Source organism: Fundulus heteroclitus, chromosome 16 (genome assembly GCF_011125445.2).
Source record: "Fundulus heteroclitus isolate FHET01 chromosome 16, MU-UCD_Fhet_4.1, whole genome shotgun sequence".
NCBI lineage: Eukaryota > Metazoa > Chordata > Actinopteri > Cyprinodontiformes > Fundulidae > Fundulus > Fundulus heteroclitus.
In genome coordinates, this window is record NC_046376.1 from 24,616,021 (window position 1) to 24,639,919 (window position 23,899).

The 23,899-nt window shown below is 39.8% G+C and overlaps 1 protein-coding gene across 5 annotated transcripts in view; it reads right to left on the reverse strand.

Annotated features, from left to right (window-relative positions):
- cacna1ia (calcium voltage-gated channel subunit alpha1 Ia) overlaps window positions 1-23,899 on the reverse strand; it is a 230,835-nt gene that overhangs the window by 70,704 nt on the left and 136,232 nt on the right. For all 5 annotated transcript variants that reach the window (XM_036148200.1, XM_036148199.1, XM_036148198.1 and 2 more), the window contains exons 5-8: window positions 18,362-18,459; window positions 9,900-10,059; window positions 4,724-5,069; window positions 4,542-4,634 (exon numbers count right to left, since the gene is read on the reverse strand). In XM_036148200.1, the coding sequence (XP_036004093.1) occupies window positions 4,542-4,634; window positions 4,724-5,069; window positions 9,900-10,059; window positions 18,362-18,459 (697 nt within the window). The remainder of the gene's footprint in view (window positions 1-4,541; window positions 4,635-4,723; window positions 5,070-9,899; window positions 10,060-18,361; window positions 18,460-23,899) is intronic.

The following is a 23,899-nucleotide window of genomic DNA, read 5'->3' on the forward strand; positions in this document are numbered from 1 at the left end:
TTGAACTGCTGCTGTGGGTAGGAGGCCACAAATCACGTGGCAATACGGTTAACAAAGGTGCAATAAATACAAATCCGAAGAATTGGATTTTCTAAGGGTAAATACACACTTGTTTGTATAAGCTCTCACTCTTGCTGATTCCATTTGTGGAAATCTTGCACACATGCTGAAGGTCTCTGAGGTCTGGCCTCCTACCAAACCAAGGCTGACTGAAGGAGACAGACAGAGCCAGCACATGCCCAAGGCATAGTTCAGCGTCTGGCTTTCACTCTCCTTCTTTTCATTCTCTGACTTGAATTTAAAATCTCTTTGAAATTATACATCAGTGTGTATAAAAAAAGAAACAACATTTATTTTTTGAGCTAACCTGTATCTTTGGTCTGAGTTGTATATCTAATGATTTGGTAACTGTTTAATAGACAACTGTATTAACAACAATTATACAAAAAAATAGTTGATTACCCTGGCTGAAATTATTATTTTCTATAGGCTAGAAAATATATTTCAAATTAACTAATTATTTAAAAGAAGCAGTCCATTTTCACGTCATCCTGTTGATATAATCTTCAAAGACTACACAAATTTTTGGCAACACCTTTAAAAAAAGACAGAAGTCTAAATGAAAATAAAGTTTAATGTTTGTAGGCACTGTTGAAGTTTTGTGGTCAACGTTCAGGAAAAACTGAACATCATGGAAAAAAACAAAACTTTAGAATGGGTTAAAGATATTAGATATATTGTGAATATGTATTTATCGGTAGAAAACACCAATTTGTCTATAGGTTTTTTTGCATTTAGAATTTGGTAAATACAGTGCCTTGCCCACCTTAAACCATTTCCTTATTTTTCAAAATTTCTCCACAAGATTTAACAAATTGTATAGACTATTGAACAAAATGTTTGTTGATTATTCTTTGATTATTCAAGGTCAGTCGTGCAAGAAGGACTTATGGCTTTTTTTCAACAGTTACTTTTGTTTTTGCAGTTTTCCTGGAACGTCAGATTTGTTGAGGTAGATTTGGACGGGTCAGTCACCAGATTAACCTGCTCAGGCTGTGGTTCTCTGCAGCTTCTCCAAAGTTAATAAAAAATAAATAAAAAATAAAAACTTGCTGCTTCTCTGATTAACACTTTCCCCCGCTAGCCTGTTAGTTTAGCTTTAGGTGAATAGCAATGTCCCATTGGTAAGTTTGCAGCTGTGCCATAAGTTTTGGATAACAAATTAAATAGAATTAGCCCGAACCTAACCCTAACCCTAACCCTACCTTACATTTATGTGCTCTCTGTTGGTCTGTCACATAAAATTATATTTAAAACACATTGAGTTTGGTGAAAAAAATGTGAAAAGTGGAATTCAATCTTTTACAATGTACTTTGAGTGGACTAACAAAACATTAAAAACTAAAGTATAAGCAATTTATAAGAGATAGCAACAGGAATCACTTTGCCACTGCTGAAATGGGCCTTTTTTGGTGTACTTTGAGCAGGTTACAAAACAATGATTAGATCAATACTCGCTAAGCCCAGACTGCTAGACAAAGAGTAACGCTCGATATGTTTCTTATAAACTTTAAATACTTTCTTATTTTCAGTTTTTTTCCAAGACAGATATACCGATAAAGCACATAGACATATACACATCTTGAAGGCCCAAACATTTAGTATAGGCAGGCTCAATAAAAGATGCACAGATTCAAAATCCACAACTAATGGCTTTCTACCTTTAGACTTTTATCTACAGCGATCAAAGATTTAGGGCAAGGTGAAGGGGAGTCTGGGCAACTCAGAGACATTTACAGAGAGAAACACACGGAGAGGAAATGTAGATGGGAGGTGGAAAGAAAGGAGGAGAGACACCCATCTGTGGTCTGTGGGTCAAAGCAGGTCTGCAGGTGTGGGAGGCTTTGATTTCCCTCCAGGCTTGCATCTGTGCGAGTGTCTATTCTGTGATTCTGATCAGCAGACAGCTTTACGCATAATCAGGGGGGGCAGTCGAATATCACACATTTAGATCATCACTGCATTATGCATGTATGAATGCACACACACAAACCAATGTGCACACATCGAATAGTATGTATGGTTTCACAACAAAACTGCAATAATAGTAAGCCTAGTATACTGCAGAGCACAGATTTTGTTGTTGCTGCGGTCATACACATTTAACTGTTTTCAGAGCTTATTCTTAGTGCATATTTGACAGACATATGAAACTTGAGGAAGTACTTTAATTGGGTCCTTCCCGTCACTGTCCCACAGTAAAGGCACTAACAGCTTGTTAGTGTATCAAATGTCAGGCAAAGAGTCTCTTTGTTTAACATCATGTAGGTAAAAGTTCCTATCCTAAATAACGTAACCTTGATAACACTAACTCATTTGACAGTTTTGTACGGCAGTCTGAACACTAACTCAAAAGGGACATTTAAAACACTTTTCCAATGGGTTGATTTAATTTCTAGTGGATACAAAAATAAAACAACTAATCAATTTAGTGGTTACCCTATTCTGGGAGGCATGTGTTTTTTACTTAAATTTTGTTGAAATACTCCTACTTATGCGCCTGAGCAAATTCTCAGTTACCGGGTCATCACAACGGCAAGCAGGCTTAAATCGGAGGCAACCGGACTTTCACTCAGTTCGTTCTGAAAACGTTTCAAGTCGCTGGCATTTGAGCAGTAATGGTAAATGGCTTGTACTTGTATAGCGCTTTAACTAGTCTGAAGACCTCAAAGCGCTTTACACTGCAATCAGTCATTCACCCATACATTCACATGGTGGTGAGCGATGTTAGTAGTCACAGCTGCCCTGGGGTAGAAAGGCGAGCCTGCCATACATTGGTCCCACCGGGCCCTCTGACCACCGCCAGCAGTAACTCGCACCTTAGCAGTAACTCTTACTTATACGCTTATCATCTGTGGTGACAAACCACAAATTTCCAGTGGCCCCAGTGCCACTCTCCAGGGCTCCTTTGTAAGTTCCAGCATCCTCTTAACCAACATAAAGAGCTCAACCATGAGTTTCAGTATTTTCTGGACCGATCACCAGAGCTCCATGGGTTCCAGCGCTCTGTGGACCAGACTCCACAGCTCCTCCATGGGTTCTCCATGCCTCCTTGTCAGCCTCCTGACAAGGGTCTCCATGGGTTTTCCTGATCTCCATGCACTGTTGCCGCAAGCCTCCGGACTTTTTCCGCCTCTGGCCACAAGGTCTCCTTTTCCACTGTTGCGAGTGTCCAAGCCTCCCAGAGTCTTCCAGAGCTTCTGTTCCACTGTCAGCTTCTAAGGCACACTGGTGTCTGGGTCATTTTCTACTACTCCTCCAGCTAAAGCCCAAGCCATTCCTCAAAGTATCAAATGCATCTCTTTGTACAACCTTTTCAGGCAGGAGAAGGATACACATAAAATCAACAGCACCATAGAGGTTGTCAGCACCATATAGCTCTGGCACATGTATCAATGCAAATCAGATGGTCCTAACATCCTTAAACTCCTCTACCCTACCTCTTAGTTCAGACATATGGCGATTAGAGGAGTATAACATCCTTAAACTCCTGTATTCACCATGTCTGAATTAAAAAGTAGGGGTTTTAAGATACAATATTTTTTTCCCAAAGAAAATTCAGACCTCACTGAAATCTCCTAAACCTTGCGGAATAATGTGTTATGGCTTGATGAGATCATTGTTGATACTTTGGCACATACTTCGTAATTATAGGGTTGATTCAAAAAATTGACACTGAGAATCCCCAAAAGGACATTATACCCACAACGAGACATAGTGGCGACAGATTCATGCTCTGAGGTTATGTTTCTTCAAATGAGGTTTGAAGAAAAGTAACCTTCAATGAAGGTTTTTATCAAGCTGGATGAACTTACAATTGTTTCAATTTGTAGTAAAATGACATCGTAGAGAGTCCAAGAAAAAAAAAAAAAGACTTAATACTTGGGAAATGTGTGTTTTGGAATTGCCCAACCAGACACCAGGACTACACGTATCAGAAAATCTGATTTGCCTTGAAGAGAGATGTCCTAACAATCTGATAGATTTGGAGAATTTTTGCAATGCTGTGTTGGCAGATATTAGCAAGTCAAGATGTAACATGCTGATAGAATCCCACCGAAAAAGTTTAATACAGAAGAAATGTATCAAAACATGCTTTAACAAAGTATTAGGTTAATAGTGTGCACACCTGTGCAACCGGACTATTGCAGCTTTTCTATTTCTGATTTTCTTTTCTTCTACCCATGTTGTGTATACTTTTTAAAGTCGTTGTAACTCAGACTAACCAGATATTACAAACGGCATTGTTCTTTGACAATCTGACACATTTTGCCCTTTTTGTAATTTACAGAAATATATAAATGGAGATGATTATTTCCAATTATTATGTGAATATTATTTTGGTAATTTAGCGCAGGATATTTCCAGCAATGTGCTGTTTGCATGGCAGCATGGTTAGGTTGGAGAGCTTCCTTTGGAAGCTTTTTCTGAATTAAATATTTAACCCTTTAAGCAAGCTCAGCACTATCAGTGTTACTTACAATGATGAGTAGGATGAAGTAGATGAAGTTGTAAAAGGAGTGTGCATCCATCACATAATACATGATCTCAACCCAGCCCTCCAATGTTATCACCTGAGGAAATAGATGGACAGATTTTATAGATTCACATGTTATTTAACTGCATGCTATTTAGAGAACCGTAACATTAATTTACGACATACCTGAAAAATGACAATCCAGGCATACACAATGTTGTCAAAGTTGATTGCTCCCTTGTGGGGGTTACTATTTCCAGTATGGCACCGAGTATAATATTGGTTCCAATTGATGCACAGACCCAGAGCTTCACCAGCACTGCCATTAGATAGTGGCTCAGGACTTAAACCCAAAGACTGCCTGTGCAGAGCGTCTTCCTTATCCAGACAACATATGCGTCCTCCTTCCCGCCTTGCTGGCACATCAGTGCATGACATAATGCCATTATCGGAAGCCAGGGAGCAGATGAAGGGCCGCTCATCGTCCTCCTCGTGCCGATAGTAGGGAGCTGGCAGCGTCATACCTGAAGGTCTGTGAGGGATAAGTAAGGTTATAAAGGGTTAAGACTATAAATACAAAAAAGCTGAATGTTGTTTGATTTTCATCATGTATCGCATGTTGTTTTATGGTTTTTGGAAAGATCCCAGTAAAAAAAGACAGGCAAGAAGAAGAAAAAAATTGGAAAAAAAATTGCTATGAGACAGTTTGTGGGGCCCGTTCTTTGTAGCAATCTCACTAAAGTATTATAGATAATAAAAAAGAGAAAAGGTATTCTGAAAGTACAAGGAATACTTCTCTCACTACCTAGCTCTTATGTGAGTGTGACCTTTCTTTTCATATGAAAAGGCAGTTTTCGATATAAACGCTGTCTTTTTCTGAATTATTTTATATAAAATGTTTTAATTGTTTATGTGGAACATCCATTTTAAAACTGGGATTTTCTTATATCGTATATATTAGATAACAGTTATGCACTCTGAAGTTTTGTCCATTCATTTTGTCCTGTTTGTTGTTTGCTTCACGATAAAATAAATCATTCATCTTTAACGTTGCAGACATGCTCTGGAAATGAAATGGGGCACACTCTCAAACAATCCATTTCAGTTCCAGGTTGAGTGACAACAAAACATGAAAAACGCATGGGGGTGAATACTTTTGCAGGTCAATCCACAGTATAGGAAACAACTGTTTGTACACAATAATTTCCATATTTGAATTGGTTTTCTTATTTTAGGATTTTTATTCCAGTTTAATTCAGCCAAATTATAAACAAGAATGAAAAATGATGCTTTTGATAATCCTAACAATGTAGCATCTTGAGTCATACACATTCTTTGTGAAAGGAATTAAAAAGCATCAGCCTTTTTATTAGAGACTAATTAGTCTGGTATCTGGAAATGTGACACCAATACCTTGAAAATTAATTATGGACCAGATATTTAGCAAGAGCAAATAAAACCAGATGAACACTTTCATCTGAACTGGGGACAGTTCAGCAATGATGACCCCATCTGCATTATTTAAACATGTTTTAAACATATAGATCTCATTTGAATTGGACTGAGATAGCTGCGCATGTTTGCTACATTAGTTTCAAATGCAGTGTTTTTAAATATGTAGTATTTTAATGAGGGCCAGTATGTCCTGCCTCAGTATGCTATGGAATCAGGATTTTGTCCACATTCTGATGTGTTTCACATCATGCCCAAATCCATTTTAGATTTGCACAATAAAAAAATTGGCTATAGGGTGGATGGATCTTAACATGATTTGAATTACATTTTTCTTATAAGAATCATAAAGAAAATAATGCATATGGTCGCTGGAGGAATACTGCTGCTATGAATTAAGAAATTTAAACCCATAACCAAAGTGTGTAACACTATTTAAGAAAATCAGCGAAAAGGATCATGGAAAGCAGAAAATTCACCACCTAGCTGGTTACCAAGGGGTATTCATGTGTGTTCAGATATTCATTACTGGAGGGGATACATTCAGGACCTAAAAGATTATGGACAGAAAAAAATGGATCTTCTTCATCAGCTGACCTGTTACTAAGAAAAAAACAACAACATTTGGGTTAAATTCACCAATTATATCTGGTCTCTTTGTCACTTCAACCTATTTTTATCAAAGTGCCCTTTTGTTTTTTTCCAAATGCAGCTGAAGTATTATCAGGAAAATGCTGGTGAGTTATGAAATATTTTCGATGTGAGCTCTTTAATCATTGTACTTCTCGTCTGTCCTTTTCAATAATTACACCTAACACCCTCTTTCTCCAGGATTTTCCTACTTCCCAATCCTCTCTGCTTCCTGCCGATTTCTGTCTTTCAACTTATCTTTAATCATTCAGATCTAATACATCTGGTACCTCAGCTATATGCTTCAGGTTATCCAAGAGCACAGAAGCACACCATAATCAATAGCAGCACTTTTCATTCCGTGCTTTAAAACATCCTATAGAGACTATCTCAAAGTCTTTTAAAAAGCATGCATTGCACTTGCATCACAGATATTACCGCAAATTGTGTGATAAAAAAATAGAGCGCTGCATAATGTATTAAATCTCATTTGTCACTGCAATATCATTGTGTTCAGTATCACAACTGTAAATGACTGCTTGGTTGCTATTCTTGGTAGGCTATTATATTTCAAGTGCCACGCTTTGCCTTTTGGATGCCCTTCCACTGCCTTCAATGCCCACTAACAACATTATTATTAGTCACAGAAATCCTAGGGGAGAGTGGCGATGACATCAACCCAATTGAAACGAAAGAGAAAAGTAAGAAAATGTGTGAGTGATCAAAGTCAATTTTGTTATTGTAATACAGAACAATATTATTGCAATTTCAATCTTTCTTTATACCCTTCAGCCCTAGATAGACATAAAACATGTGGTATGTTTAGAGATCATGTAGATTTAATTTGAACCCCAGATCCCACCATAATGCACCCTTGTTCAATAATTAGGGTGTTTTAAGTTGGAAAAATATGTATCTGAAACTTGTTGAGCAGTTTTTATAAACTGATCATCCATCCATCCACCCATTGTCTGTACCCGCTTATATTTGCAAGGTCGCCGGATGTGATGATGGCTATCTCCAGAGATTGTTGGACAAGAGCCAGGATACACTGTTGACAATTTGCCACTCCATCACAGTGCACTCGTTATGTAAAGAAAAAAGAAAAAAGAAGAAGACCAAATGGAAGAGGTGAAGCAGATAGCTTGGTCACATGAGAAAGTGTGCTGTCCTGTCTGCTAGCCACGGTGCTCATGGTCACTAACCCTAACCCTCTAACCCATGTTGTTTTTTTTGGCTCTATGTGATACAATGCAGATTTCTGTCTTTTTAATTATCACTGAAACAAACAGCAGAAGGTGTACCAAATAATACTGATTTATTGCTATTGAGGAGGAAGAGCAAGTTGCCAAGTGACGGTGCCCACAATGTGATTTTTTTTTTTTTTTTTTTTGCCCACAATGTGATATAATTGATGTTTTCAAGAAAAGGGAACATAGTCACTACCCAGGTGCTGCTTATAGCTTAAACAGCTTTCCCAGTGCTGATATTTTCCTATTTATGTTCGCAGTTTGAATAATATTAGTGACATCTGTAAGCACACGTGCAGCATGGTAATCCACACGAAGGAATAGGCCATGCTTTAGTTTATATCAAGCTCTGAATCTGAGATCCAGGTGAATGTGCAGAGATCAAAACATTAGGAACACTTCATTATGTTCTTGGTAGAAACAATGAAAAAAGTCTAATAAACTGCTTCATGGATCCCCAAAATTGTTTCACTTTCCCAGTCACTTACCCTAACCCTAACCCTATAGAATAAGTAAAAAAAAAAAAATCATATTTTAAAATAACCTTCCTCATCATAACTCAAATGTTTTAAATATGAATTCACTTTTTACGCTTTTCTACATTTTGTTTATTCATTTGCGTTCAAAAAATGCATGGGACATCACTTTTAGCTTTATACCTACATAAGATCGGTTGAATTCTAGAAAGAAAGGAAGGAAAAGGAGAAAGACTATTGGAGCATAAATGAAGGTTGTTGTCCACCCTGCTTAGAGACTTGGCATTGCACAGCGTGGTGCGGCAGAACCTGACTTCACACTGAGAGCACACCTGCCAATGGAGAGCGAGTTGGAGGGAAGGACCAAGGAATGGGAGTAACAAAAAAAAAAAGCTGTGGTAAATGTAAAAAAGAAAAAAAATAGAAAATAGGTCAGAAACAAATGACAGATAAAGAGAAGCTCCTTGTAAGAGGCAATAATTTGTTAGCTGGCTTAAACTTGTGGGCACATACAAAAAGGACAAGCTACCAATAAAGTATCTTGTGTAATTAAACATTAAAAAGAAAAAAAATTAAAAAAATATAACAACTGAGTCTTTGAAAAGATGAGAGTCTTAGAAAAGAAGAAAATCTTTTCAGGATTTGTTGAAAACAAAACACTGAGTGAACAATTCTAGGCAGAGGATGAAATAAATCCAAAAGAAGGAAGGTATAAAATGAAAAACAAATGCTGCACTTGACAGCGGCACTTAGCCCACTCCATTATAACCTCGCAAACATATGCCCTTTACTTAGCATAATAGTCCTCTAGCACTAACTCACACCTTTCTAATTAGGCACTCCAGCCCCCCGACTATATCTAATGCAGTGATAGAAATAATACAGAGGCATAATGCTTTGGTTGAATAATAAGTAACCCTTGATTCAAAGTGAGATGAATGCACACACATTTCCCTGCAGAAATCCTAGTAGGGGTGTGTGTCAACAGGCATACTGGAATAAAACTGTGTGAATGTAGTAAACTTCAATTAAATAAAGAGCATAGGTAACATCAGCTTGCTAGGAAATTTTACAGCAAACACGTGTCCCCTTTCATCAAATTATTTTGCTGACTATTAGTCAGCAAAAAAAAAAAAAAAAAGTGACAATCATCAGATGGTTACATGTAGTTTATACATCTATGCCAGCAGATCCACCTTTGGGTCTGCCTTCCAGTGAGCTGACACAAGCATAAAGAGAATGTGATCAAACAGAGTTGGATAAGAGCTAGTGTCAGTCATGTGCTCAGACACAGTGGGTGATCCTGTCACAAGGATCCGTAAATATGGAGGAATGCAGCTGGAAATTAATCGCGTTCACAGCTGAAAAAGAGGAATGCTCCTGTAGCAAGAGCCAGATGGAGAAGAGAATCTGCAGGCAGCAGTGAAAAAAATTAAGGATAAAAGCATGTAAATGGGGTTCACTTTCTAGCATATTCAAAATATGCTAAATTAATAATAAAAAAAGGAAGGAGCGTCATAGATTCCACTTGAACATTTTCCTCCTTTTACTCACATGGTGAAGTTCTCCTCAGTGTAGCATCGGTTCCTCAGGAGCCCCGCCCATAACTGTACGCCGATGATGCCAAAGATGAAAAAGACGAAGAAGCAGAGAAGCAGCACATTGCCCAGCATGGGTAGAGTGTCTAGCAGCAGGTTCACCAGGATGCGCATACCTGTAAGGATTAGCAGGTCAGTCAGTAGCAGAAAATTAATACTCATTCCAAAAAATAAGATTTATAAATATATATATTTAATATTTTACAAGGTTCCACTGAATTTGGATTATAGAAATACATTTATTTTGTCCTGAATATATGTTGGCACGAGAAAACTGAAAGAAGTGTTCAAAAGTATTTCTACATATTTAGATGTAATTTATAGTGGCCTTTAACCTTTTTATTAAGCATTCAGCCAATGGAAAGAAAAGAAAATGCTACAGGGTAGTTAGATGTACTTGTATGCACTTCATTAATCATGGGCCATAGAGATCAGAGGTGGGAGCCTTCTGGGCAGCTTCATATATAAGAATCAGAATCCGTTTAATTGAGAAGTTGCTTGACTCAAGGAATTTCACTTCGGTTCCACTTTGCTCTCAAAGAAGATTCATGGGACTGCAGCTAACCTTCCAGAATGTGGATAGAAGAGGAAATGTAACCCCAGGTCGATCAAACAGTGGTTTTGAGGAGAGGCCTCAAAACCATTTAAGATAAATTCCAAGGTCATGGTACATCACATTCTGATTACTATCCATTGCGTTTTAATCCAAATGGGGTCCACAAAAGGGCTTCTTTTACTAGAAAAAACAAAATGCTTGAATGAAATTTACTAAAATGAATTATTACAACGTGCCAACGTTCTGAGGGAAACTCCATTGATATTATGAAACAAAACTGGAGGATGTCATATCAACTCTACGTTAACAGAAGGAAAAAGGAAGCTTTCAAATAGAAAAACACCCAAAATACTGTAAAAAAAACTTGAAGGGATTGGCTTTTGTATTGGGGGTGATTTGCTGCATATTTTTTCTGGTTACCTTAAAGCTATCCTGGGCACACTGAGGTCTAAAGAGCACCAGTGCTTAAATAAGCAAAACATAGTTTTTTGATTCAGGAAAGTTGCCCGCTTAATACTGCTAAACCTGAATGGAAAGATTTGAAAATCACAGCATCCTTCAATATTTCAGAAAGAGCAGGATTAAAAACCCTCTGGGATGATGTCTAATACTTATACTTAGATGATGTCTAAGTATAAAAAACATTTGATGGCAGTGATTGCCCCAAAAGGTGCTGCAACAAATTATGAAACTAAGGTTGCCATCTGGATTCGATGTGGAACAAGCTACAAGGATTTTGCTTCGTCTTAGTTTCAAGTCATTTCAGAGATAGTTGCCAGGATACTAATGAATGTCTCTGTGTTTGCATTTTGAACACCCTATAAAAATTTTACATCATAGGTTTAGATGGGTAAACGTTGTTTTTATAATCAGTAATAATGTGCTTGCACTCAGTGGCAGACTATCTGATCTTCTGGGAGTTTACATTTCTAAAATCTATTTAGATATTTTCTAAATATCCTATGGCCTTGAAGGTTTTTCTTTTTCTTGATGACTTTCTGATTTAGCAGAAGTGAAGAATCTGAAAGGGTTTATGGAAGCTTTGGAGTAAATTATCCACAAGAGATTTCAAATTAACCTTTAACCAACAGTTAAGATTTGACTTCGCTTATTTAAAAACTGCAGAAAAAACTCCCTCACATGAATGGAGAGTAAAAAACAAACACAGCAACAGGAGCTGAACGCAGACAGGGAGACAAAAAAAAAAAACACTGTTGGCAACAGCTTGAAATGATCTCTTCTCTAGAAGACCAACAGCTTTAAAGCTCAGTGACACTGAAGCGTTTCCAGACTACACAAGGTCACAGTCATGATGAGATGAGGCCTAATTGCAGAAACATGAGTGCGTCCCCTGTCGAATAATGATGACCTCATCTCCTGATGATGAGCCTGTCTCGCTGTGATGACATACTGCACTGATACTGTGATTAGTGGAGCTTAATGACAACTGATTGGTCTAATGAGCGAGAGAGGTGAGACTCCTGTGATGAGATCACAGCAATCTAACCCAACAACACCTGAAAGAGAGGGTGTTACTGTGCAAGTGCACTATCCGCTCATCGAAATTGTGTAAGCAAGCTTTAATTTGTGAAAAACAGCTCAGTGGTTGGTTAATGTGTCTCAACAGCACATCTAAGATGCTATCAGATTGAGTGACAGGACAAAAGCTGTGAAAAAGGGAGATACACAGAAGGCAGAAGCAGACGATTATATTTACATGAGTGAAATTACCTGTGGCTCACTCACTATACAAACACAAACCTGTGTAAACAGAAAGGTTGTCTGTTTAGAAATGTTAACACTCATTAAAAAAGGTCCCCCTTTTTGTAATCACTGGTGTTTATCTGTTGTAATCTATACCATTGAGCCATGGCAAAGCACTTTTGCACATGGTAAGAGGCAGAGGTGGAAATACATAATAATATGATCATCCATCATTTGTAATTGAAACTTTGTACATTTCAATTAGATTTGCACTTAACCCATCCCTTTCGGAGCAGTGGGCTGCCACCGTGGGGTGCCTAGGGGGCATTCTGGGCTAAGGATCTTGCTCAGGGACCGAGTGGCAGTCTGGGGGGTATGAAACAGGAAACTTCCAGCCTTCTGAGAATGCAAGCGTCCTGCTCTGATTTTAATGGTGGGCTCCATGGCTGGGCAATTGGTTGCAATGATACCTTGTAGCAAGAAGGTCCTTTTAGTGAAATAACAATATTGTTCAATCCAGTGATGTAAAAAAATATTTGATATTAGCTAAATATCTCAGGCACAGCCCGGAGAGGAAACATGGGTCCCCCTTCCAATGGGCTCACCACCTGTCGAAGGGGCCAAAAGGGTCAGGTGCATTGTGTAATGGGTGGCAGTCGAAGGTGGGGACCTTGCCGTTCTGATCCTCGGCTGAAGAAGCTGGCTCTTGGGACTTGGAATGTCACCTCTCTGGTGGGGAAGGAGCCTGAGCTAGTGGGCGAGTTTCCGGCTAGAGAAAGTCAGACTTAACTCCATGCATGGCTCTGGCTCTGGAACCAGTCTCCTTGAGAGGGGCTGGACATTCTTCCACTCTGGAGTTGCCCCTGGTGAGAGGCGCCGAGTAGGAGTGGGCATACTTGTTGCCCCTCATCTTGGTGCCTGCACGTTGGGGTTCACCCCGGTGAACGATCGTGTGGCCTCCCTCTGCATACGTTTGGGGGGACGGGTTCTGACTGTTGTTTGTGCTTATGCGCCAAACAGCAGTTCAGATTACCCACCCTTTTTGGAGTTCTTGCGGGGGCAGGGTACTGGAGAGTGCCCCTCCTGGGGACTCCCTCATTTTGCTGGGGGAATTCAACGCTCACATGGGCAATGACAGTGAGACCAGGAGAGGCGTGGTTGGGAGGAACGGCCCACGTGATCCGAACTCGTGTGGTGTTCTGTTGTTGGACTTCTGTGCTCGTCATATATTGTCCATAACGAACATCATGTTCAAGCATAAGGGTGTCCATATGTGCTCTTGGTACCAGGGCACCCTAGGCCGTAGTTCATTGATCGACTTTGTTGTCATTTCATCTGACCTGCGGCCGCATGTCTTGGACACTCGGGTGAAGAGAGGGGCGGAGCTCTCCACCGACCACTACCTGGTGGGGAGCTGGCTCCGATGGTGGGGGAGAACGCCTGGCAGGCCCAAACGTATTATGAGGGTTTGCTGGGAACGTCAGGCAGAGTCCCCCGTGCGACAGAGCTTTAACTGAGTCTGAGTGGACCATGTTCCGTGCCTCCATTGTTAAGGCGGCTAGTTGGAGCTGTGGCCGCAAGGTTGTCGCGGCGGCAACCCTCGAACACGCTAGTGGACACCAGCAGTGAGGCAAGCCGTCAAGCTGAAGAAGGAGTCCTATCAGCCATTATTGGCCTGTGGGACTCCCGAAGCAGCTGATGTGTACTGGCAGTCAAAGCGGCAGGTGGCTCGGCTGGTCGCCGAGGCAAAAACTCGGGCATGGGAAGAGTTCGGAGAGGCTATGGAGAAAGACTTCCATACGGCTTCAGGGCAATTCTGGTCCACTATCCGACGTCTCAGGAGGGGGAAGCAGTGCAGTACCAACACTGTTTCCAGTGGGGGTGGTGTGGTGCTGACCTCGACTCAGGACGTCGTGTGTTGGTGGGCGGAATACTTCAAAGACCTCCTTAATCCCACCAACACGTCTTCCATTGGGGAAGCAGAGCCTGGGGACTCTGGGTCGGGATTTCCCATCTCTGGTGCTGAGGTCACCGAGGTGGTTAAAAAGCTCATTGGTGGCAAGGCCACAGGGGTGGATGAGATTCGCCTTACGTACCTTAAGGTTCTGGATGTTGTGGGGCTGTATTAGTTGATGCGACATCGCGTGGACATCGGGGGCAGTTCCCCTGGATTGGCAGACTGGGTATGGTGGTCCCCCTATTTAAAAAGGGGGACCAGATGGTGTCTTCCAACTACAGAGGAATCACACTCATAAGCCTCTCTGGTAAGGTCTATTCAGGGGTTCTGGAAAGGAGGGTCCGTCAGATAGTTGAATCTCGGATTCAGGAAGAGCAATGCGTTTTTCGTCCTGGCCGTGAAACACTGGATCAGCTTTACACCCTCAGCAGGATCCTGGAGGGTGCATGGGAGTTTGTCCAACCAGTGTACACGTGAGAAGGCATTGGACCGTGTCCCTTGGGGGATACTGTGGGGGGTACTCCAGGAGTATGGAGTACCGGGCCCTTTAATAAGGGCTGTTAAATCTCTTTATGACTGGTGTCAGAGCCTGGTCTGCATTGCCGGCAGTAAGTCGGACTGGTTTCCAGTGAGAGTTGGACTCCGCCAAGGTTGCACTTTGTCACCGATTCTGTTCATAACTTTTATGAACAGAATTTCTATTGGTACGGTACAGTTCCATAAAGCACGCGCTGTACCGGCCCATTGTGGTAAAGAGGGAGCTGAGCCAAAAGGCAAAGCTCTCGATTTACCAGTCGATCTACGTTCCTATACTCATCTATGGCCATGAGCTATGGGTCATGACCGAAAGAACGAGATCCCGGATACAAGTGGCTCTACTTGTACTCTAAAGTGTGTCTGGGCTCTCCCTTAGAGATAGGGTGAGGAGCTCAGTCATCCGGGGAGGACTCAGAGTAGAGCAGCTGCTCCTCCACGTCGAGAGGAGCCAGTTGAGGTGGCTCGGGCATCTGGTTAGGACGCCTCCTGGACGCCTCCCTGGTGAGGTGTTCCGGGCACGTCCCACCCATTCCAAGCTGGTTGGAATGGGTGGAGAAAAGTGTCAGATATGATATGTAATAAAAAAGCTAGAGCGAAAAGACAGGTGTACAAGATGTTGATGAGACCAGTGATGCTGTATAGTTCAGAGACAGCTGGCACTGAGGTAGAGACAGAAGGCAGAGCTGGATGTTTCAGAGATGAAGATATTGAGGTTCTCTATGAAAATGACGAGTATGGGTAGGATCAGGAACGAGAACATTAGAAGAACAGCTCGTGTTAGATGTTTTTGAGATAAAGCTAAAGAGGCCAGACTGAAAAGTTTGGACATGTACAGAGGAGGGACAGTGAGTACATCGCTAGAAGGATGTTGATCCTGAAACTGCCAGGAAGGAGTTCTAGACGAAAACCAAAGAGGAAATATATGGAGTGAACGAGTACAAGGTAGCAGGTATGAGGGAAGAAGATGCATATGATAGGGTTAGAGATAAATTACTCAATGTGTCAACCCCTGCACAGACCAAAAAGAAAAAGAAAACTATATATATATTTGGGAAATTTGATCTTTCAAAAAATAAATTTAAACCTTGTCATCTTTGGCCGATTTGTTTCATCAACTTTAAATGGGAAACAGCAACATTGCTAGCATGCTGATGGCTGGGGGCGAGTCTAAATGTATTTGTTCCCCTGGGTTCTTGTCATTAGGCCACTGCTCCATTAGGCCTAATTGGCTGAAGAGAGGAAGAGATGGATGGAGGGAAACAAAGGGGAAGAGAGTGAGACAGAATGTGCCAAATAGTAGGAGGTATGAAACTCACAAAGAAGGGAAAAGTGCAGATACCAGATAAAAGAAAACACAAAACATAGAAAGATACAAATAAAGCAAAAATATTTAAAGCTGGGAAATGTTTACTTACATTCTATTTTTTTTTTTTACTTTGGGCAATAACAAAACACTTCTCCATCTCTGTCAACCTGTCTTAATTTTTGGCATTTTCTCTTATTGTCTTGTTTGCCAGCTACTACTGCTCTCATTTAAAGATGCATGCCTCAGCTTGCACCACAGTGGTAACACATTTATAGCTCCCTGCCTGTGCCTTTCATTGAAGAAAAAGGAGAATCCTCTGTTCCCTTTTCTTCTCATCTCCTTGCTGTTTCTAGCACCCCCTCTAAATCCCACCAATTTCTTAAAAAAAAAAAAAACTAAGTTTAACACAACAGCACACACACACACACACACACATATGCCACACACTGCTATTAACTGCCACTTTGTAGCCGGGTTACAAATTGAGGTGTGTCAGAGGTCAGGAAGTGCCTGCGCTGCCTTTGTACCTGTGGGCAAAGTAGCAATCCAGCTGAACATGGAACAAACAGCTGTATCCCCTTGCTTCAACACTTCAGACAGTCTCCAGACAGAGTAGGAGTTACACTAATTATGTGAAGCAGTATGCACACTTTGTAGATCAGAGCATTAGTAAATATAAAGTAATTAAACATAAAGGCCCTTGTACACCACTCTACACATGACAATGTAGCTAATCACTGTGAGGGTGTGAATGTGTGCATGAACGGGTGAATGACTGAATGTAGTTTAAACCGCTTTGGGATCATCTGACTTGAAAAGGTGATGTACAAGTACAGGCCATTTACCATTTACCATGATATATAAAAAGTACATTAATGTCACACTAGATACATCTGCTGCATATCAGCTATGTATACAAAGACAAACAAATGTTTCTCCACAGTCATAGGGACATATAATCATCTACGGTGAGGCATGTTTGTTTGCAACCAGTTCACTTTCCTCTAAAGCACTGTGCACATGCTTTTTCATACATTTTCCAAACCATTTCCCTAAGTGCTATAAAAGTGCAATACATATAAACTTTACAAATAAGCATAACCAATAACACCTGGTCTATAAAAGGAAAGTGGGAGTTAAAAGGCCAACATCATAATTGGAGAAAAAGACAGGGAGGACTTTTTGGTATCTAGTCATAAAATTACGAGTAGTCGTATACGGAATTTGATTGGAAGGTAAGGGTTAGATTCTTCAGGCCTCCAATGGTGGTGTCTGGCTTCTTCCCCTCTTGGTCCCCTTTGTGTTGGAGAGCTTGTGATAAGATTTGAGATCATACTTACTTCTTCTGGAACTGTCAGAACTTGCATAAGCTCTGGATTGATGTTAAAAAGGAAATGTATGGGAATGTGGCAGTGGATTTGCCCTTGGCTCAGCATATTATGCTTTAGGATGCATACCCATGGGTCTGCCAGACCTTTCTGATGATACATTATACATTTTAAACGTCTTGCTGTTGGTTGCCAGAAATGTAACAACCACCCTATGGAAATAAGCCACACCAACAACCTTAACCTAATGGATCAAATGATTAAAGAGCAGTCATATTAAGATCTCATTGTCCAATTAAGGCTGGAGAAGGACACTTTGCAGAGTTAGGAGAAATTTCAAAACAGGGACTAATTTTATTTTCTCTAACATGTGTCTATATAAATGGAACGTTCCATGTGTTCTGGTGTTATGTCTGTGTTTGCAATAGGTGTGTTCATGTTTGGAGATAAAAAAGCGAGTCACAAAAAAAATAAAATAAGTGAAAAGATCAAATATCTGCAGAAATGTAGTCAGTGAGCAATGACACCAGTGCAGACTGATTCAGGCTAATTGCTGATTATAATGACGACAAGATGCCAATTAGGGCAGCTGTAAAATAAATCAATAGGACTTACAAAGTTTGCTGAAGAACGGCATAGTAGATGAGGAGAGCGGGTCTATGGTCACACACTGATCATTGGAGCAGCATTAATGTGTGGTTTGTAAATCTGATAAGGCCATGACTCAAGGTTTGAGCTGACTTTGTGATGAAGCATTAGATGAAAGTTTAATCATGCCCACTGGGAAATGGTGGTAAAAAGAGGGAGAAAAACTCACATGCAGTCAAATTGACATTAATCTGCATGAATTTTCAGGCAAATAATTTTTTGATTGATGTAAACTGACAGATATATATATATAACAGCACAGAGAAACTAAAACTTGTGGATTTCAACCTAAGTCAACTTAAAACCAAGAAAAACAAATCCATATACAATCCATATAATCTCTAATCAACAACAAATGCAAAGACACATAAAATTCTCTCACTTGGAACTCTGTTGATGGCCTTCAGTGGTCGAAGAACCCGAACTGTTCGAATGGCTGACAGGTTGATGTTTTGTAGGTCCAGCGAGTACTCCACCATCCTGGATACACAGAAATTAAGGAAATAAATTGAAGAATCACAGCATGTGACTGTTCCTTTTTTATTTGATATATGTTAAAACTGAATCACTTTATATGATTCACAACCTGTAGTAATGTTTAAGTTAGGATCCCCTAGACAGGACTTGAAAATAGCCCCCACCCTTGGCAGATGGTGCTTAATTTGTGTTCAACTCAACAACTATGTGGTACTCACTTGAACACAGCAATCCCTGTCATAACACTAATAATTGATGATTACAGTAATCCAAGCAAAGTGCTTGGTTTTTCTAGCATCAGAAAAAATCTTTTGGAAAGGTTTCCCCACACAGAAACCTCAACCCTTCATACATCAAATAATAGCAGTGCTAGCTTTAGTTTACTATAGCTGAAACAACCCCCGTCTGTAAGGGTAGATTACTCAGAAAAGCAAAATGTAAAGTATTGTTACTAAGGCTGCACAACATATCAAATTTTAATTGCAATATTGATAAGTGCAAAAAATGCAATGACTGCTTTAATGCAATATTTGGGAATATATAAAATTTTAAGTGCTGTGCATGTACATGCTGAAAGACAGTGATGTTTTTTGCCTTCTGAATAGACTTTTCCTATCAATTGATGTACATATTTTTTGTGTCCATGATGGTAATGCTCACAAACAGTGGTAGTAGGGAACATGGGGAAAAATACAAGCTGATTGTAATCAATTTCCTTTTTGTCATATTCATCAAAAGTATTACCGTTACATGTTTCCTGCAGCCCTGGTTGTTAGAACAGCTTTCTAGAAACCAATTGAAGCCCTTGCAGAATCAGTAAAGGCTTTCCAGAAAGTCTAAGGGGTTGCTTTTAAAAAAAAAAAAGAAAGTAATTATCCATCGTCTAAACCCAGTTGAGTTGCTGCCTATCTCCAGTGGTCAGTGGACTGGAAATGGGTTTTACCCTGGATAGGTCACCAGTTCCTCACAAGGCAACACAGTGACACACGACCATGCGCCCAGTCGCTCATACCTGAGAGACATTTAGAGAGACCAAGTATCCTAAAGTCATGTTTTTGGACTTTGCGGAAGCCGGTGTAGCGAACGACCACGCACGCAAACCCCATGCAGAAAGACTGTAGTCCAGGATTTAAACACAGAACCTATTTGTTGCAAAGCAATGGTGCTACCGACTGCACTTTCTTAAAAGAATATACATAGACTGTGTGCTGTTTCTTTTTTGTTTTGCTTTTTTTGTATAAAAATAGATAAAAGCCATTTGAGGAGACTTAAAGTAGGTGATTATTAAAATAATTCCATCAAATTTAGACTATATAATCTACAAAACTATTTAATCATTTTATTATTTACGTTAATCTTAAAAAAATGGATTAAAGATGTTTATACATTGTAAGCAGGATTTAAAAAAATATCAAATAAAATATAATTTGGGAGAAAAAAAAGAACATTTATTTTGAACGGCCCTAAAGTTCACATGTATTATGTTCTTAAATATTTATTAAAAATGCATTTTTTAACTTCCCTATAGTTTATTTATTTAGTTGTACATAACCAAGACAAACAATATTATGCAAAAGAGCGTGTGGAATAAATGGTGGCATTTTTTTTATTTTTAATATCTGACGCAAATAATGAAATCCACCTCTGCCTCTAGAGCCACAAGAGCCCTGACAGCATCAAAAAGATGCTCTACTAGAATGTTCATTTTCAAGGATGGAGGATAAAGTTACAAAGCACTGAGCAGGAGAGTGACATGAAAGACATATAAGAAGAAAAGACAGAAATATGGTTTCACTTCATTCTAAATGTTGCCTGCAGGATGTTGTGTCTCAGTCAGAGCCTGGCATATGTTAGCAAGTCATTTCCATGGCATGGCTAAAGTGTTTCTGCCCCCAAACCACTTTCACATGAGAGCAGAAATCCATCTGTTAAAGTGGTAAGTGTGTTTAAATGTGCCAACATGAAACACAACTCTCATCATCGGTGCACATAGTTTAAGTGAGTGAGGGAGTTCTACTATGTGTATAAGAGAAAGAACAAGTTTCAATTAGTGTGCGAATGGTATTGTGTAAACCCAATTGAGCATGTTTTGGTAAGCCTTTGCCCAGATGTAATTTGCCCATGGCTATAACATTGCCAAGACAGCATGAAACTAACAACTGCATCGCTGTCACGGAATAAAACCCTAATCTTATCTGCAGGCCTCAAAGAAACAAGTCAATCTCTCTGTCTATCACATAGACAGAGTTTGGAGCCATGTCATTTACAATATTATGATACTTTATTGATCCCACAGGCAAGTACTTTCTATTTGCCCTTCACGTTCACTTAAGAAGGATTACTCGTCTTAACAAACCCCTGTAGGTTTATTCATATGGCAAAGAAGGCAAACATGCTGCAATGAAATGTCTTCTTTCTGTACTTGCATTACCAGTCCTATTCCTATTGTCCCTAAAGCTCTTGCTGTTTGAAGAATATTTTTTTTGCAGGGATGTAGAAATGCAACGCACTAATTTTCTTTCCCTGCTTCATTCAAAAGACCGGAAATGCCACTCGATGAAACTGTAAAAATATAAAGAGATGCATAACAGTTGTTTCGGTGGTTAGATTTTTCAGCTACGGGTATTGGTCCTATTAACTCCATGCAAGACAATTACATCTTTGCCATCTTTAAAGAAAAAGTGTCACAAGTAAATTAAACAAATATCATATGTGGGGTTCCCCGAGGCTCCCTTTTTGGAACAATTTTAGCTAAAATCTACATGAGCCCTCTTGCTTGGATTTTGGAGTACACAATCATACCTGACAATAATCTGTCCCGATGATTTACAACTATTTCTTTGTCACGACTTTGTCATAGTCCTCTGCAGTGTATGAGACAGTGTTCCCAAAAAACACAGCTCAGAATTTCCTCCAGCTAAATCTGGTGATTGTTTGTGGTCCAAGAAAAGCAGGGTTACAAATCAGCACTCAACTCCAGTTGATAAAGAAAAAAACACAGCACAAGTAGAGTATCTATGAGTCATTGTGGATTCAGACTTCAGCTTTAACAAGCTCAGAAAGTCTATTACTAAATTAGTTTACTATCACCTTAAAACAATACTATTACAGTAGTACCATATTATGGCGTCAAATGCGGGTCATTAAAAGTCCAATGAACTTTGCAAACACCAAGATCAAGATTTCCCAGCATGTGCAGGCCTCTGGAAATGTTCACAGCATATACAAAATTAAGCTTGATTGGCACATGATCCAATCATTACAAAGTTTTCTTGTGATGTCATGCCGGGATGTACATAAGAAAAAAGTTTATTCAAAATCCCATTTTAATAAACATTTTGGCTTTAAATCACAAAAAACATATGATTTACAAATAAAAAGAATATTGTAAAATGTGACCTGTCCATGGTGTACCCCGCCTCTCGCCCATTGACAGCTAGAGATAGGCACCAGCACCCCTCATGACCCCACAAGGGATAGACGTGTTAGATAATGGATGGATGGATGGATGGATTGTAAAATGTCATTTGGTCATAGACAAATCTCTGTTATACTCATATGTACAATGAAAGCAAAGTGTTTCCAAACTTAATGAGCAATTTAGTTATATAACTGTGATGTCACAGTTTGTTTCATTGATGAAAACAATTGTGATTATAGTTTTCAGTATCTTATTCCTGCACACAAACAGCTTTTCACTGTTTACTCCAGTTTGCTCTCACAGTTCAAAACCATGGATACTAGATGCATATGATCAGTGGTTATCGTTTTATCTTTGCAATGCATTGTGTGTGTATCTGTATCTGTTCTATTAATGTGTCGTTCTCTATGCACATCAATCACATCGGTGTGCTTGGAAAGGTAATTAGTGGACTGCCCCAAGCGTCCTTTTCATGATTGTTCTCTGTTTCTCACATTGCTTTTATTGCAATACCTTTATCCTCACTTTGCTTTTATGTGACAGGCGTAGTGTGTGTGTGTGTGTGTGTGTGTGTGTGTGTGTGTGTGTGTCCGTCTTTTAATGTGTGTGCTGGTTTATAAAGAAGGATTTGGGGGAGACTGAGGGCATACCAAGAAAGAAGACTTAAAAGGTGACTTTAACATGAAAGATGCAAAAACAATTGGTATTAATAGGTGCAAAAATGTGTTGTTTTAATTCTTTAATTTGTGATATGTTTTCATTTCCTTTTTCCTTTACCATGGTATTAATTTAAGGTTTTCTGAAAAGTTATAACTGTCTATTTTATGGATAAGCTGCCCTTTGATTTCTTCTCAGTTCTATTCCCGTACATTAAATTTGTTTTCTTGTGTTGTAGTCATTTTTAAGTAACTATGTTTATGCCATTGATGTAACAGAAAGTTTAGGTTTGACAAACGAATTATATGGTCAGTGTTGACCTTGCCTTTTCTGAGATGTTCACCAGTTATTCTTTCCAAGTCCAAGTGAAACCTAAAGTACAACGTACTTTGAAATTTGAGTCTAGATCTCTGTCTAATATGAATGTTTAGGGATATCGTGTACATTTCATTACTTTTGGAGGACAACAGACTATACAAAAAAAAGTTCAAAAGCAGTGACTATGATAGCAGATCTTGTTAAAGATACTGTTGCTCTCAGAATTTTTTATTTTTTTTTAGTTTTTCATTTTGCTCTACATAATTGGAATAAGCTGTAAAAGGTGATCGATTGTTGCCTTAAGTGAAGGAGTTTTAGTGTCTTGGGTACTTGTTCATGAATGAGGGGAGAATGGAGCGGTAGCTCAACGGAAGGGTAATGCGTTGTAATGCGTATACGGCACTCATTTGTTCTGGTGAAGACAAAGCCAATCCGAAAAGCGAAGCTCTGTATTTATTGATGGGTCTGTGTTCGTACCCTCACGTATGGTCAAGAAATTTGGGTCATGGCTGAATGAACACAAGCGGCTGCAATTTGCTTCCTCCTCAGCGTGGCCGGGACCTCCCTTAGAGATAGGGGAAGGAGCTTGAGCTTCCGGGAGGGACTTGGATTTGAAAGGCTGCCCCTCCACATTGATAGAAGTCAGCAGAGATGGCTCAGGCATTTGTAGTAAACACCCCCTAGACGCCTTCCTCAGGGGGTCTTCCAGGCATGTCCCAGCACCGAGGGGAGGCCCAAGGGCGGCCCAGGACACACTGGAGAGGCTATGTCTCTCGCCTGGCCTGGGATTGTGTCAAGCTTCCCCCAGAGAAGCTGGAGGACGTTTGGGGAGAAGGAAGTCTGGGCATGCCTGCTGTAACCTGACCCCTGATGGGCAAAAAACAACAATGACAAATGTCAGGCTATTCATGTTTTCGAAAGTCTTACAGCTCTACCAAAAGAAACATGAAATGGTTTTAAATAAACCCTTATTGGTTGTAGAGTTCTACCGATCAATCTGCCAGTAATCGTAATTAGCCAATTTTTGTTTGATTAGATCTGCTCTTT